The sequence below is a fragment of the Pelophylax lessonae genome, assembly GCF_965119305.1.
Source record: "Pelophylax lessonae genome assembly, chromosome: 11".
Taxonomy (NCBI): Eukaryota; Metazoa; Chordata; class Amphibia; order Anura; family Ranidae; genus Pelophylax; species Pelophylax lessonae.
This window is the reverse complement of record NC_138778.1, coordinates 129502787-129519399: the sequence shown is the minus strand read 5'-3', so window position 1 is coordinate 129519399 and position 16613 is coordinate 129502787. Positions and strand designations below refer to the sequence as shown.

Below are 16613 nucleotides of genomic sequence, written 5' to 3'. Positions count from 1 at the left end.
ACAGTTGCATCACTGATGCTTAGGAAATTAAAACACTGTGTTTTTATATGTTTACTTTGTTACAGAAAAAAAAAAAAAAAACGACGACCACCAAGTATGTACCAAAAGACATCGGACAAAAATAAAATTCCTATATTCTTGAAATGACTACCAAGCTGTAGCCGGTATGAGCAACACAACCAGGAAACTTGTAAAGGTCTATTGTGCAAAAAATACAACTGGCATTGATAAACCTTAACTCTCAATCCTCTATAGACAATTCTTAGGGCTTGTTCTCACCAGATGCACAGTTATGATTTTTCACTGCAAGAAAAATGCACCGACAAAAGAAAATCCATCGTCTCCTGTACAGTCAATTCACACAAATCTGCAGTGTGTTCACTGCCATTTTTCCCCAATCAGGTCTACTGAATGGAGGTCTTCAAAAATGCAATATGGTGAAAACCACAACACACAGCAATGATTTTCACACAGATCTATTAGGCTCCGTTCACATGTAGGCGTTTTGGGGCGTTTTTCTGCTCTAGGATCAGCTCTCAAAACGCCCAACAAGACAAATCCTATTCATTTCAATGGCCCCTGTTCACATCTGAGCGTTTTGAAGCTGTATACAAAACGCCCAACACTCAAAAAAGTACATGAGCTTCTTTTTGGGCAGATTACAGGCGTTTTCCATTGATCTCTATTCAATCTAAAAACGCCTGCACAAAAATCGCGGTAAAAATCGAGGTAAAAATCGCCGCAAAAATCGCGGTAAAATCGCGGTAAAAAAACGCGCGAAAAACGCTACGCTCAGGTCTGAATGTAGCCTTAAGGCTAAGCCATGCATTTTCACAATGATATAGAAGATAATAATATAATAATAATAATAATAATTATAAAATAATAAAATAAGTTATTATAAAAAGAAATGGGATTTTTTTTTTTTGCAGCATGGATGCATTTTTATGGATTCAGTCAACTCTAAAGTTAGACACAAATATAGAAATCTGACACCGAACAGGAATAAATGCACTCAGTCCTTTAGGGATATGGAGTATTCTTCCATGAAAGAAAAATTAAATCTTGGCCAATTTACATTTTCACTTCTAACAGCTGATCTGTTGTCAACATTTTAAATAAAAGGTTTCAAAATCTGTAGCAGTACTATAAATCACAGGACAGCAAAGATGTTCTTCTTATGTTGAAGAAATAAATTAGAAACTGTAGGTGGAACATTACGAATGAATAGGAAACCATAAAAAGATAACTTAATTATGTTAATGTGTATAATGAGATCTACTGGTTAATATGTCCCCCAATTGCCTTTATCCTTAAAAAGATTTAAAAATAAAATGAAACGAGTAGAGCTACAGCAGTAGAATTAATATTTCAGATTTCAAAAATGTAGTTTTAATAGGTTGTTGCATTGGTATAAAAAGAGAGCCTTGCTCTCACAAATATTTAATCCACAAAATGGTTACATCAAATTTATGGATCATAGGTATACTATATTAAAAAGCAAAATCTACTTTCCCATCTGCAGGCCAGGAATCGGCATAGAGGGTGCTGCCCAGAAGAAGGGAGGGAAGAGAGGTCCCTTCTAGTTGTTGACCTGGGAGAGACATGCAACGTCACTGCCGGGTCTCCGTTCATCAAGGCCTGGGAAAGAATGTAAAAGCAGTACGATGTGCATTGCATTACATTCTGGAGCACAGAGGATACATGCAGGGTCTTTTAGACCAGTGGTCCTCAACTCCGGTCCTCAGGGCCCACTAACGGGCCAGAGTTTAAGTATTTCCTTGGGGAGATGCAGACTAGAGTACTGCAATTACTGAGCAGCAAATTATATTACCTGGGATGGATTTCAGTTATCTTGCAAACCTGGCCTGTTAGTGGGCCCTGAGGACCAGGGTTGAGGACCACTGTTTTAGACCATTGTTTATCAACTCCAGTCCTCAAGTACCCCCATCATGTCATTTTTTTCCAAGCTTTTTATTATTTTGCACAGGTGATTTGATCAGTTGCACTGCTTCGTAATTACCATAGCGGTTTCATCAGAGGGAAATTCTGAAAAAATGACCTGTTGAGGGTACTTAAGGATGGAGTTGAGAAACATGTTTTTTGGATGTCCTATTAGAGAGCCTGTTACCCAAAAAAAAAAAAAAAAAAAAAAAAAAAAAAAAAAAAAAAACCCTGAAATACATTTTAATTGTAGAAAAATTTAAGTTGGTGGCCCCCCCACATATATGCACATACAAAACGTAAATTCACACAGCGGGACGCATAAACCTTAAAATCGCCCATTGCAATACATGTTACATATCGCCGGAATGCAAGCAATAATTCTAGCACCAGACTCCTTCATAACGCCAAACAAAAGGAGAGCTTTTAAAGTGTCATCCATGGAAAATATAGGGTAGTGACATGTTTAAGGTTAAACATGTTGAGTATCTATTTACTTGGTGCAACCTCGGCTTTCATATTTTACCAAAAAATTTGGGTAGTTTATTGCATTTTTTGATGCCCCCTAAAATTAAGTTTTACCATGTTTTTTTTTTTTTTTTTAACTGAAATTTTGTTTTTACTAAACCTTTGCTATCGCTTTATTGCTATCTTACCTGGGTAGATACACTCAATTTGTTCTGGACAGCCAAATTTTCCAGTGGACACCAGAACAGGAGGTGGGGTTAAATCTGCCAGTTAGGGCATTTGTTACAGTGACAGCTGTCTAAGGGCAAGTTTAAATCTGTTGCCCCTGCTTGATTGATCTTCAGAGGATGTTTGAGAGGTGTTGAGCAAGCATTACGTCACCTCCTTAATGCCTGTTTGAGCCCCTAAAAAAATTGGCACCACAACCACTTCCGACATCTCTGCCTGAACCCTCTACTCTTCCACTATAACTGCTTATATCTCAAGCGGGGCCCTCTAGTCTTTCACTATAACTTTGAATGTCTTAACCTGAACTCTTCTACTACACATTCATATCCCTACCTGAACTCTTCACCCTTACACTTTTACTTCTAATACCTCTGAGTTCTCCACACTTCTATTAGAACTCTTATGAATCCCAACCACGGCACTACCCGTCTGCAGTTAGCATATTCTCCCTGTGTGGGTTTCCTCCCATGCTGCTAGGTTTATTGGCTCCGGTCTAAATTAGCCCTAGTATGCGTATGCATGAATGCAAATTGGAACCTTAGACTGTAAGCTACTTGAGGGGGAAAAAAAAAAAAAAAAAGCACTGAGCAGTACTCTAACATTAAAAGTCCTGCTTGTAAAAGAACAGTGTACAATTACATGTCCAGCTGCCTGCATCACCGATCCTGCTCTAAACAACTGCCAACACTCCTCTGTATTGAACACACTGGTCAGTCAAGTACCTGGTTTCCCACTGCACCTTATAGTCCCCCTTGCTGATCCTTAGGTTACCGTGTGCTGTAGTAACAGGGCCACACACACCCCACTGACCACCAACACCTTAGGGGGAATAGACACACCACTGACCACCACCATTTATGGGGCACATTCGGTTGACATTACACTGCAAGCAATGCCATGCATTAGAGTCCCGAGCCCTGCACTAATTGCAAATTTGGTTGTACACTACATACTCATGGCCACTGCACACTACACTACATATTCCTGGCAACACTGTATACATAATTTTTTTACACTATGCCCTGACTACAATTTTTATAGTTTAACAGTTCCCGGCTTTATTAAGTGTGTTCCTGCAAAACAAAGCGTTAGCTTTCTGCACACAGAAAAGCATAGGTAAGAGGAGGCATTTCATTTTTTGTGTAGAATTATCCTATGCCTGCAGTTTGTGTTTGTGACATGGTCACTTGTGCGACAAGGACTGTAGCATGTGCAAGCAGTGTATACAGGTAATAGATAACCTGGCCATGCCCGCCAACCCCCCCTCCCCTTCCTCCAAGATTTGGCCTTTCAACCCAATCCCCTCCAAGCTACTTTTGTGCCTATCCCTCCAGTCTGACCCCTGGAACAGTCCATACTATTCAATCCCTCTCCATAGTTTTTACTCTTGGCTCAGTATATTTTCCTTGTGTTTTCTATCCATACATGCCTGTTTGGACTTTGTAATCTGTGCAGAGCTGATAGCAGTCTTGTGCCCATTCAATCAGCCATAGATTAGAAGGAAAATAAAATAGTCCAAGAAGACTGATAAGCTTAATGTAAGAATTACATTTCACAGCTTGTGTTTTACTGCAGTGCTTAACTATGGAATGTACAGCTACATGGCACACACTATATAGAGAAAGTGTTAAGGAGAGAGCGATCTTTGTAATGCCAACTTAAACTGGTTCTAAAGTCAAAAAAATGTTGTTATCCTAATGCATTCTCTGCATTAAGGCAAAAACACTCCCAGCTTCTGTCCCCCCCCCCCCCCCAACCCTTAAACACTCACCTGGCACTTCTCACTGATCCAGCGCAGTCCTGGCTACAGCTCTGCTCTCCTCTTTCTGGTCTCACAGGAGACACTGGCAGCAGTGGAAGCTCTTGGCTCCTGCTGCTTCCAGTCAAATTCTTGTCAAAAGGGAGCGGAGGGGGTGTGGCTTACTGGCACCATGCATCTATGAAGCCTGGCTTGGAGTGCACCCACATTCCTCCCTTGAAAGTGAGACTCCACCAGAATCACCAAAACTAGTGAACCCAATGGAAGAACTCATCTATTACGGTTCTGTGACAACCCAAAATTAATGTTCCCCCCCCTTTCAGTGACAATGATCACCAGTACAAATAGAGAGGGTGAATCTCTCATACCAGTGAGGGGGGGGGGGGGGGGAATAGAAACGAAATGGGGGAAAAAAAAACCCCATCCGCATATTGCAAAAATCAATGGGGAAACCACAAAATTTTATGCGAAATAGATTATTTCTTTGGTACTTAGGTTATGGTATTTGATAAGGCCCTATTAACACTTGAGTTTGATCTGTTGTAACACACTTTATGTATGTTATTTGGCATCCCATAGTTTTCAGTGTGTCTGGTTCACATATAGCCATTGCATTATGGAAGATATTTCTTTCAGGTACATTTTTTCTTTTCCATCCATCAGTGTGCATTGTGGAAGTCAATTGGAGAACATTATCATGCATTTTCATGTGCTTCAAATACATGGAAATAGAGATCCATCCACTTGGCCAAGCTGCAACTGGATAATGACTGGCTTCTCCAATACCTCATTCAAGAAAATGCACAGTGAGAAATTCAGTAAAAAAAAAACAAAAAAAACCTGGAGCATGCAACGATGAGCCGCAAGGCCCTGCGACACATGGCAGAACCTGGAATATGGGGGGGTGTTGAACAACAATTTTTACCCAGGTGAGGAATGGAGAAATGCTGCTTAGAAAAAAAAAAAAAAAAGTAAAATTTATATTATATATACACACATACACACACACACACACACACACACACACACACACACACACACATATATATACAGTGCATTGCGAAAGTATTCGGCCCCCTTAAACTTTTCAACCTTTTGCCACATTTCAGGCTTCAAACATAAAGATATAAAACTGTAATTTTTTGTGAAGAATCAACAACAAGTGGGACACAATCATGAAGTGGAACAAAATTTATTGGATACTTCAAACTTTAACAAATAAACTGAAAAATTGGGCGTGCAAAATTATTCAGCCCCTTTACTTTCAGTGCAGCAAACTCTCTCCAGAAGTTCAGTGAGGATCTCTGAATGATCCAATGTTGACCTAAATGACTAATGATAAATAGAATCCACCTGTGTGTAATCAAGTCTCCGTATAAATGCACCTGCACTGTGATAGTCTCAGAGGTCCGTTTAAAGCGCAGAGAGCATCATGAAGAACAAGGAACACACCGGGAGGTCCGAGATACTGTTGGAGAAGTTTAAAGCCGGATTTGGATACAAAAAGATTTCCCAAGCTTTAAACATCCCAAGGCGCACTGTGCAAGTGATAATATTGAAATGGAAGGAGTATCAGACCACTGCAAATCTACGAAGAACTGGCCTTCCCTCTAAACTTTCAGCTCATACAAGGAGAAGACTGATCAGAGATGCAGCCAAGAGGCCCATGATCACTCTGGATGAACTGCAGAGATCTACAGCTGAGGTGGGAGACTCTGTCCATAGGACAACAATCAGTCGTATACTGCACAAATCTGGCTTTTATGGAAGAGTGGCAAAAAGAAAGCCATTTCTTAAAGATATCCATAAAAAGTGGTCAGATGAAACCAAAAATCTAACTTTTTGGCAACAATGCAAAACATTATATTTGGCGTAAAATCAACACAGCTCATCACCCTGAACACACCATCCCCACTGTCAAACATGGTGGTGGCAGCATCATGGTTTGGGCCTGCTTTTCTTCAGCAGGGACAGGGAAGATGGTTAAAATTGATGGAGCCAAATACAGGACCATTCTGCAAGAAAACCTGATGGAGTCTGCAAAAGACCCGAGACTGGGACAGAGATTTGTCTTCCAACAAGACAATGATCCAAAACAAAGCAAAATCTACAATGGAATGGTTCACAAATAAACATATCCAGGTGTTAGAATGGCCAAGTCAAAGTCCAGACCTGAATCCAATCGAGAATCTGTGGAAAGAACTGAAGACTGCTGTTCACAAATGCTCTCCATCCAACCTCACTGAGCTCGAGCTGTTTTGCAAGGAGGAATGGGCAAAAATTTCAGTCTCTCGATGTGCAAAACTGATAGAGACATACCCCAAGCGACTTACAGCTGTAATCGCAGCAAAAGGTGGCGCTACAAAGTATTAACTTAAGGGGGCTGAATAATTTTGCACGCCCAATTTTTCTGTTTATTTGTTAAAAAAAGTTTGAAATATCCAATAAATTTCGTTCCACTTCATGATTGTGTCCCACTTGTTGATTCTTCACAAAAAAAAAAAAATAAAGTTTTATATCTTTATGTTTAAAGCCTGAAATGTGGCAAAAGGTCGAAAAGTTCAAGGGGGCTGAATACTTTTGCAATGCACTAATTATATATATATATATATATATATATATATATATATATATATATATATATATATATATATATATATATATATATATATATATATATATATATATATATATATATATATATATATATATATACACATACATATACATATACACACACACACACACACACACACACTACCAACCCTCACTCACATATAATAAATGGTGTGTGTATATATATCATTATACATGTTCACACACACATATACACACACTTATTATATGTGACTGAGGGTTGAGAGGAGTGTAAGCCAAGGTAAGGCAAAATTACATTTTGAGGAAAGGTTTGCTTTAAGCAAACATTTTTGTGACTTGGTTGCAAAGTTTCTTTCCTGGAGATCCTGCCAGTAACATCACTTCCTGTTTGGGCCAACAACACTAAGCTGCTGCCTTGCAGAGAGCAGCACCATTGTCAGCATGTCTTGTACATTCCTTGAGTTTGCAGATGGGCTGCCTGAACGAGGCAAGCACAGACTTGATAGGAAGCTCAAAATAACCAAAACACAAAATCAAACCCCCCTTTAGATTTCCCCTTGCTTCAGGATCCCTATCAGGGTTTCCCCTTACACTAGAGTCCTCAATTACAAAAAGATCCCCATCAAGACTCCTCCTTGACATCAGGATCCTCAAATGTTCCCCTTACATCAGAATCTCCTTAGACCAGAGCCTCCGATGACAATGACCGGAATATACAAGGATCGCCTTCAAGGTTCCCCCTTACATCAGAATCCCCATCAGTGTCCCCCCAGAGCAGGCATTGCAGACTGCCAATGCTGCCCTTTACGTGCAAGGCAGCATCCTTCTGCCATCAGCTTAGGTAAGAAATCTGTATACAGCGAGGCATGATGATGTCAAACATACTTAAAATATAGATTGTTGGTTTACATACAAATAATTTTGCACTTACAGAATATTTGAACAACAAATCTTATATTTCCCTCTAAGGTAAGCAGATTCTACTTTTAACTGCACATCCACCTGACCTCGCTCAGATGGCCATTTCCATATATAGCATACATTACACGACACTGAACAGAAGGGCACAACCATAAACTAAATCTATGACGATAAAGCATCGTATTTAGTATTTAATAGTAGAAATCTAAAGTCAAAATAGTCAAATATTTCAAATATGCAGAAGTCAAACATACAACCAAAGTCCACGGCCAAACACTACAAACTAATCAAGGCCTTGCTGAATACCGGAGTACACTGTGTCACCTTAATAGCTCACATTTTTTAATCTTCAAAGTAACATTGCTGTTCAATACAGTTACCTTTCATAGAAAATCAATAAAATAAATCCATGGAAAATAAATATATATATATATATATATATATATATTAATAAAATATTATTAATGATAATACTACACTGACCAAGAGTAGAACACTTTAGAATTAGCCACAGCAGTAATGATGCAATAAGAAAAGCAAGCATTTAGGCGATTTACTCAAGATTAACATCTGGGAAAAAAAAAAAAAAAAAAAGAAGGAAAATTTAAAAAAAGAAAGAAAAAACACCACAAAAGAAACCACACAACAACATTAAACACGGGAGGTGACCAATAACACAAAGCACAAATCACAGCCCATCTTCCAATAGCAATGAAGAACATTTTCAATGGGCATGAAACCCCTTTTGGTCGTTTCCTGTGCTAATGTATACCATATGTTATTGTGCAGGATTATAGTCAGATATGTACTATCAACAAGCTGGAAAAAACACATTGCGTACCAACATGAAGCATTGGAAGTCATCTTACAAATCTTTAGCTGCACGCTTGAGTCATGAAAAATCTACTATATGTTAATGGGACCACTCCCAGGCTTTTGATAACCGTTTACCATCAACCCCCGCATAACAGAAATGCATCAAATTCAAGAAAAACAGGAGCCATCTGTATCAGAACACGGCCCCCAGCACTCCTTAACCTTTCTGGATTGGAAGAGCTTTAAAAACAGGACTTCCAGCCATTACCAAGTACTGCAATTTTTGCAGTGTTGCAGGATGAGTTAGTGCTATATGAATAAATGATAATTCCTCTCAAGCCAGCAAGAAAATAACCTTACAGACTGCACAAAACTACATCTAACATGCCATTTGCTTCTAGCTAATTAGGCTCCAAGGAATTGACTTCCCTTTCAAACTAATGTTAGGGGAAAGGAAAAGAAAAATCAAGATACACAACATAAAAACTGCATTCAAAAATTCACAATGCTCCAACATAAAAGAAGTAGTAATAGCTACACAACACTTGTATAACTAGTACGTAGCTGCTAAACATCGATGCATGAAGGAAGAGAAAAAAAAAAAAATTATATATATACTATTTAAAAAAGTGGGGGGAGGGGAGTGGGCCCAGAGCCAGATCTTTTTCATAAGCAAATACACAGCACAATTGTTTTATTCATAATCCCCAAGTTAAACAAGTCGCAAAATGTTGGCAGAAAAGAAAAATATTGCTCATCTGTGGAAAGGGCTAAAATAAATACGGAGAGAGGAGAAATAAATACAGATGTGCCGACCATAGTGTGCTTGGGGTGGTAGTGGGGAGGGGGGGGGGGGGGCGAAATAATTGGGGGTTAAAGCTTACCTTCTGTTAACCAGGCTTCCTGGAATTGGCTTAAATCCTGGAAGAGATCTGAAAGAAGAGAAGACCATGAATCTATAGCTCATTACTCAAAGACTACAGATTTATTTTATCAATATATCTTGTAGGTCGCATTTGTAGATTTGGAGCTACTACACAAAATGCAACCAGCTCACATTCTGTACAACTCTATTAGGCAGGAAAAATATCCCTAGGAACTACTACAGTACAGAGGTAGGCACCATCCTGCAAACAGCTCTGATCGTGTATAGTTGTATGGACAAACAAAATGTCTCAACTCCCTAGTCACTCTGTATCCCCTGAACAGTAATGAATAGAAGAATTGTCACTGTGCAGGTGGAGCTGTGAAATCCAATCAATCAATGTACCCCACTCTGGATCCTTTACCATGGGACCTAAAAATCCATGCACCCCATTCTGGATCCTTTACCATGGGAACTAAAAATCCATGCACCCCATTCTGGATCCTTTACCATGGGAACTAAAAATCCATGCACCCCCATTTTGGACCCTTTACCATGGGAACTAAAAATCAATGCACCCCATTACCATGGGAACTAAAAATCCATGCACCCCATTACCATGGGAACTAAAAATCCATGCACCCCATTACCATGGGAACTAAACATCCATGCACCCCATTATGGATCCTTTACCATGGGAACTAAAAATCCATGCACCCCATTATGGATCCTTTACCATGGGAACTAAAAATCCATTGCACCCCCATTCTGGACCCTTTACCATGGGAACTAAAATCCATGCACCCCATTCTGGATCCTTTACCAAGGGAACTAAAAATCAATGCACCCCATTCTGGACCCTTTACCAAGGGAACTAAAAATCCATGCACCCCATTCTGGATCCTTTACCATGGGAACTAAAAATCCATGCACCCCATTCTGGATCCTTTACCATGGGAACTAAAAATCCATGCACCCCACTCAGGATCCTTTACCAAGGGAACTAAAAATCAATGCACCCCATTCTGGATCCTTTACCATGGGAACTAAAAATCCATGCACCCCATTCTGGATCCTTTACCATGGGAACTAAAAATCCATGCACCCCATTCTGGATCCTTTACCATGGGAACTAAAAATCCATGCACCCCCATTCTGGATCCTTTACCATGGGAACTAAAAATCCATGCTACCCATCCTGGATCCTTCCCCGTGACCAAAAAGGTCCAGTTCACGGCATGTATTGCTACAAATTGACTCTACTATGTCCCTTTGTATGCTTGCTCTGATCAATTAAAGGAAATTTATATTTAAAAAGTACCATTTCCAATGCAAAGCGGCAGCCACTATACAAAACACACACATCACATGCAGCTAGAATTGTATTACATTTTAAGCTTAAATACATGTCTGATGCTTTGTGTACAAACAGGTTTACAGGTACATTCCTAGAGGTTGTTCAAATAATAGACTTCCAAAAAGCAAGGGAAAAAAAATAAAAAATAAAACCCCCTTTTGTGTTTATTTTAGAGTATGAATTAATACAACACCATAAAAAGAATTGTAGATATTTATCTCCCTCTCTATATACACACACAAAGTCTAGGAGGGTGGAGAGCACCACCAACCATGCGTGATCTAAAAACACCCAAAATACAAGATTATAGAAAACTAAAGCATATGCTCACTCTGCTGTAACAATATGTATATAAAAATTCTATATAATGATTTCTCGCTCTATACACACACATACAAAGTCTAGGAGGGTGGACAGCACCGCCAACCATGCGTGTTCTCAGACAAAATACATGATTATAGAAAAGTAAAGCATATGCTCACTGTGCTGTAACAATATGTATGCATGCATATAAATGCACGCACATACATATACACACACACCTAATAAAAAATAAAATAAAAATGTATGCACACACATTTTGTGATCCATACACACAGAACCCATCACGTTACCCTTGTAGAGGTAAGTGGGTTACGGTGTTACCTTCGGATTCTTGCGGCGGTAGATCTGCGTCCATGAATTTCCTCTTGCCTCCCATGTAGTATCGCTCTACGTCTCCATTCCTCTGAGGGTTCTAAGGAGAAATCAAAGTAGAAATGTGAGTATAAAGTGCAGATATGAGAGGGATGGAGATATGGGGGTGGGGGTGGGGGACTCACATTAGTCAGGGTGTAGGGCACTTGCTGGTCCAGGTAACCTCTCATCCTATGCTCCATTTGGTAAAGTGTGTGTTGTCATGGAGGACTGGTCTGTAAGGACAGGAAAGGGGGGGGAGATGAATGGAGAGCACAAACATGCATACATAATGAGGCCCATTGAGAAAAATGCAGAGGGGGGAGGGGGAGAGAAGGAGGAGGGGGGGGGTGTCCCAGGACTGGAAGGCTCCAGCACACTCCATGTCCCAGGTGAGGAGTTGCTGCAAGTTATGGAAAGTTAGTTGCATAGAATGCAGACTCTCCGGAGACATATGGTGTGGTGAATCCCCCTCCCCCCTCCCCCGGTACCGGAGCAGTGGAGTCCCCTCACCTCGGCGGCTATGAGCGCTGTGAGAGCGGAGCGATATTCCCGGGGAGGGGGTGGAGGGAGGAGGAGAAGGAGGGGGGAGCCCCCGGTTCGGACAGACTTGTTTTTCTCGCTGTGATTGGAGGCTTTCCTCTCTCATGCTCTCACATTTCCCCCTTCTCTCCCTTTTGTTTCATTGACTTTTTTTGTGAATGAAAGCCAGGCTGGGCCGTCCCGTCCAATAGGGGAGCTCGGGCCACGCCCCGCCAGCGGAAGGAGGAGGGGAGGGCACGGCGGCCAATCAGGGGCGGGGCTGGACAAGGTTTCATTGAGAAGTCTGGCACCCATTCATAAATCGGAGGAGAGAACAGAGCGGACTTCATTCATGGAGGAGGAGGGGAGGAGGGGAGGAGGGAAAGGGGGGAGGAGGATACAGACACGGCTCTCTCTCAGCACAAACTTCAGACATGGCCGGGAGTGTATGAGAGGAACAAAGTACACCACACTGGAGGGACGGGGTACTTACCTCTACAGGGTCACTACATCACACCCATCCCCCACCCACCCTTCTCCAAAAGGGACACTCAGCTGATTGCCTCTTCTATGGGGACAACACTCCCAGTCTGCCCTCTAAAGGCCCTTTCCTTCATTTTTATATGCACTTGGGTGTCTAACCCCCTCAATATCAGCTACTTTTACCCCCTTTCCTGCCCAGGCCCACTTTCAGCACGGTCACACTTTGAATGACAACTGGCCGTTCATGCAACACTACCAAAAAAAAAAAACGCTTAACCACTTAAGCCCCGGAAGATTTTACCCCCTTCCTGACCAGGGGGTATTTTGCGATTCGGCACTGCGTGACTTTAACGGACAATTGCGCGGTCGTGTGACGCTGTACCTAAACGAATTTGACGTCCTTTTTTTCCCACAAACAGAGCTTTCTCTTGGTGGTATTTGATCACCTGTGCGATTTTTTGATCACGCGCTATAAACAAAAAAAGAGCGTCAATTTTGCAAAAATAATATTTTTCACATTTTTTTTATATGAAATTCCCCCCCCCCAAAAAAAAGTAAAAATCAAAATTTTCGGCCTATTTGGTAAAAAAAAAAAAAAAAAAAAAAAAAAAAAAAAAAAAAAAAAAAAAAAAAAAAAAAAAAAAAAAATCGCAAAAAGCGTATTTTGATTGGTTTGCGCAAAAGTTATCGCGTTTACTAACAAAGGGAAAGATTTTTGTCACTTTTGTTGTTTTTTTTTTTTTTAACGCGTAATGGCGGCGATCTGCGATTTTTTTTGCGGTACTGCGACATTGCGGTGGACAGATTGGACCCTTGACTGACATTTTTGGGGTTACCAGTGACATTTCTACAGTAATCAATGCTATATTATATATATATATGCACTGTTACTGTAAAAATACACTGGCAGTGAAGGGGTTAACTTTGAGAGGGAGGGGCTGTGTGTGTCCCTAGGGGCGTGATTCTAACTGTGATTGGCTGTGGCTTGAGGTGTAGTTACACTGATCAATGGTTCTACATAGTAAAACCGTATGATAAGTGTTTCTACACAGGGAGAACTTTCTCCCTCTCCCCCGCCGATCGCCCGCCGAGTGACCAGCGGACATCGGGTCCGCCGTTCACACGCGCGGGGGGGGGGGGGGGGTCCGCGGCGGCGCTCGCTCCCCAGACCCTCCCAGGCTAGTGACGTACTGATACGTCACTCTGCCTGTGAGGGGCTGACCGCCGCAGTATATAGTCGTGCGGCGGTCGGCAAGTGGTTAAAAATACAATTTTCACTGAAAATTTTTTTTCTTCTTCAAATAAATAAAGCGATCTTTTGGTAGTATTTAAATCGCCACACACACACACACACACACAGAACAGTCCCCACTATCCCCGCCGACCCGCACCGTCCCCACTATCCCCGCACCGTCCCCCCCTATCCCCGCCGACCCTTAAGAGCCCATTCACACATGCAGTGCCCTCTGAGTGGGGAGGAGGCGTTACATCAGCTCCCTACCACCCGATTTAACCCTGTATATGCTGCACTACCACAGTCACATGCATTGCACACAGTACACCTGCCAAATGCGACATGCTGTTTAACCCTTTCACTGCCAGGTCCGTACCCCATACGGAAAGGGGTTACACAATCCTGGTATGAAAGTCTGACAAGCCGGTTTAGAACTGCCCAAGGAAAGCAGTCCAGTGACGGACTGCTTTCATACTTCCTCCGACCAGTAATTGGCAACCGCCCCACACCTACAGCCCTGGGCTCCACTTGCAGGCCCCGTACTAGCACAGCGGGTGCTGCCGGGTAGAGGGGAGGGAGCAGAGCTGACACACGTCCACTCTGCTCCCCTTTTTGTTGCCAACGTGAACTCTTTACTTCCGGGTTCCTCTGTCAGTTTACCTCCAGCCAGTATGGACGAGAAGAATGCAGTGAAATTTGCATTGCATTACTTTCAGTGGAGCACAGAGGAGACATCCGGGGATCTTTCAGACCCTAGGGGTCTCATTAAAGAGAACCTGTCAAAAATAACTAACTAACTAAATAAATAAATAAAAAAAAAACATTTAAAAAAAAAAAAAAAAAAAAAAAAAAAATAATTATAAAAAAAATTGAAGTTATACCCAAATATATAAAAAAAAAAATTTTTTTGGGAGGAAAATTGAGCTCCCACACACACACACACACACACACACACACACACACACACACACACACACACACACACTCTCTCATTGTGGGTGGCTACACATAAAAATGGATTTTTGTAAAATCTTACCGTAAAATCCTTTTCTCTTAAGCTCATTGACAGACGCAGTCCTCTTGATTAATATCAAATCGGGTTATACTGCCCTTTACAGGAGTAGGACACTAGGCAGAAGGAAAATGTTCTGGCCACACCTTAGGGGCAGTCCCAGAGGGTATATCCTCTCACTTCCTGCTACAGGATGTCAGTTATGTCACAAAGCAGTGTCAGAGAGGGGCGGGTACTGCGTCTGTCAATGAGCTTAAGAGAAAAGGATTTTACGGTAAGATTTTACAAAAATCCATTTTTCTCTGTCGCTCATTGACAGACGCAGTCCTCTTGATTAATATCAAATCGGGACGTCCCAAAGCAGTGCCACAAATGAGGGGTGGGATAACAGAAATCAAAAACCAATCAAGAAGGCCCAACTGGTGCCGACTAGAAGTCTTAAAGGCTCATCAGTCAAACAGATGAGACTCCCAACAGGAAAAACCCTCGAGGTAGACCAACGGTCTCCTCAAATTGCGGCCTGCAGAACCTTGCGGCCAAAAGAGGCATCCACCGATGCCATCACATCAACCTTATAAAATTTTGTAAAGGTTTGAACCAACGACCAGGTAGCCGCCTTGCAAACCTGGACCACTGACGCCTGATGGCGGAAGGCCCAGGAAGCACTAAGCGCCCGAGTGGAGTGCGCCTTAACAGGGAACGGAGGATTCCGACCCTTAATAGAATAAGCCTGTACCACCGTCTGTCTGATCCATTTGGAGATAGTCGCGGCAGATGCAGGCAACCTTATCCCTATGAACCACCAGATATGGGGAACGACAAGATAATGCGGCCAGTTCTGACACCCTGCGTGCAGAAGTAATGGCCACCAAGAAGGCCACCTTCTGGGATAAAGTAAGCAAGGGAATCTCGCTGATATTTTCAAAGGGAGGTTTCTGAAGAACCGGCAACACCAAATTAAGATCCCAGGGCGGTAAGGGCGCGCGCACTGGATGAAGTTCCGCACCAAGGAATGGGTAGCCAAAGGTTTCTGAAAGAAAATTGCTAATGCTGAAACCTGACCCTTGATAGTACTCAAGGCCAGCTTCTGCTCAACTCCTTGTTGCAGAAAAGCAAAGATACGGGTCACCGAATAGGCCCGTGGAGGAAATCCAAAGGATTCACACCACGCAATATAAGACCTCCATGTGTGATGATAGACTTTTCTAGAAGTCGCTTTCCTTGCTTTAATTAAAGTAGGAATAACTGAAGTTGACAATCCCTTGTCCTTCAGCACCTGAGTCTCAATAGCCAGGCCGTTAAAGCCAGTGATTGTAAAGCAAGATGGAAGACCTTCCTGAGCTGAAGTCTCCAAGGAGCGTCCGCGACCAGCCTGACCAAGTCGGCGGACCAGGCTCGACGAGGTCAGTCCGGAGTTACCAGGATAACTGGAATTCCCTCCATCTCTATCCTGCGAAGAAGTTTCGGCAGTAATTTGAGAGGATGGAAGGCATACCGTAGCTGATACTGCCCCCACGGGGCGATCAGCGCGTCTGCTGCGTCCGCTAGAGGATCGCGGGCGCAAGCTACAAACCTCCGCACCTTCCTGTTGAGCCAAGATGCCAACAGATCCACATCTGGGGTGCCCCAATGGAGGCACAGCTGGTGAAATACCTCTGGATGAAGAGACTATTCCTCTTGATCCAGAATCTGACGGATGAGATAATCTGCCTGCCAATTTTCCACCCCCAG

The 16613-nt window shown here is 42.1% G+C and overlaps 1 protein-coding gene across 1 annotated transcript in view; it reads right to left on the bottom strand.

Moving 5' to 3' along the window:
* ETV4 (ETS variant transcription factor 4) overlaps positions 1-12339 on the bottom strand; it is a 77133-nt gene extending 64794 nt beyond the window's left edge. The window contains exons 1-4 of the mRNA XM_082271379.1: positions 12145-12339; positions 11778-11867; positions 11602-11692; positions 9619-9666 (exon numbers count right to left, since the gene is read on the bottom strand). Of these exons, the coding sequence (XP_082127505.1) occupies positions 9619-9666; positions 11602-11692; positions 11778-11834 (196 nt within the window). The 5' untranslated portion in view covers positions 11835-11867; positions 12145-12339. The remainder of the gene's footprint in view (positions 1-9618; positions 9667-11601; positions 11693-11777; positions 11868-12144) is intronic.
* Positions 12340-16613: the final 4274 nt, after the last annotated feature.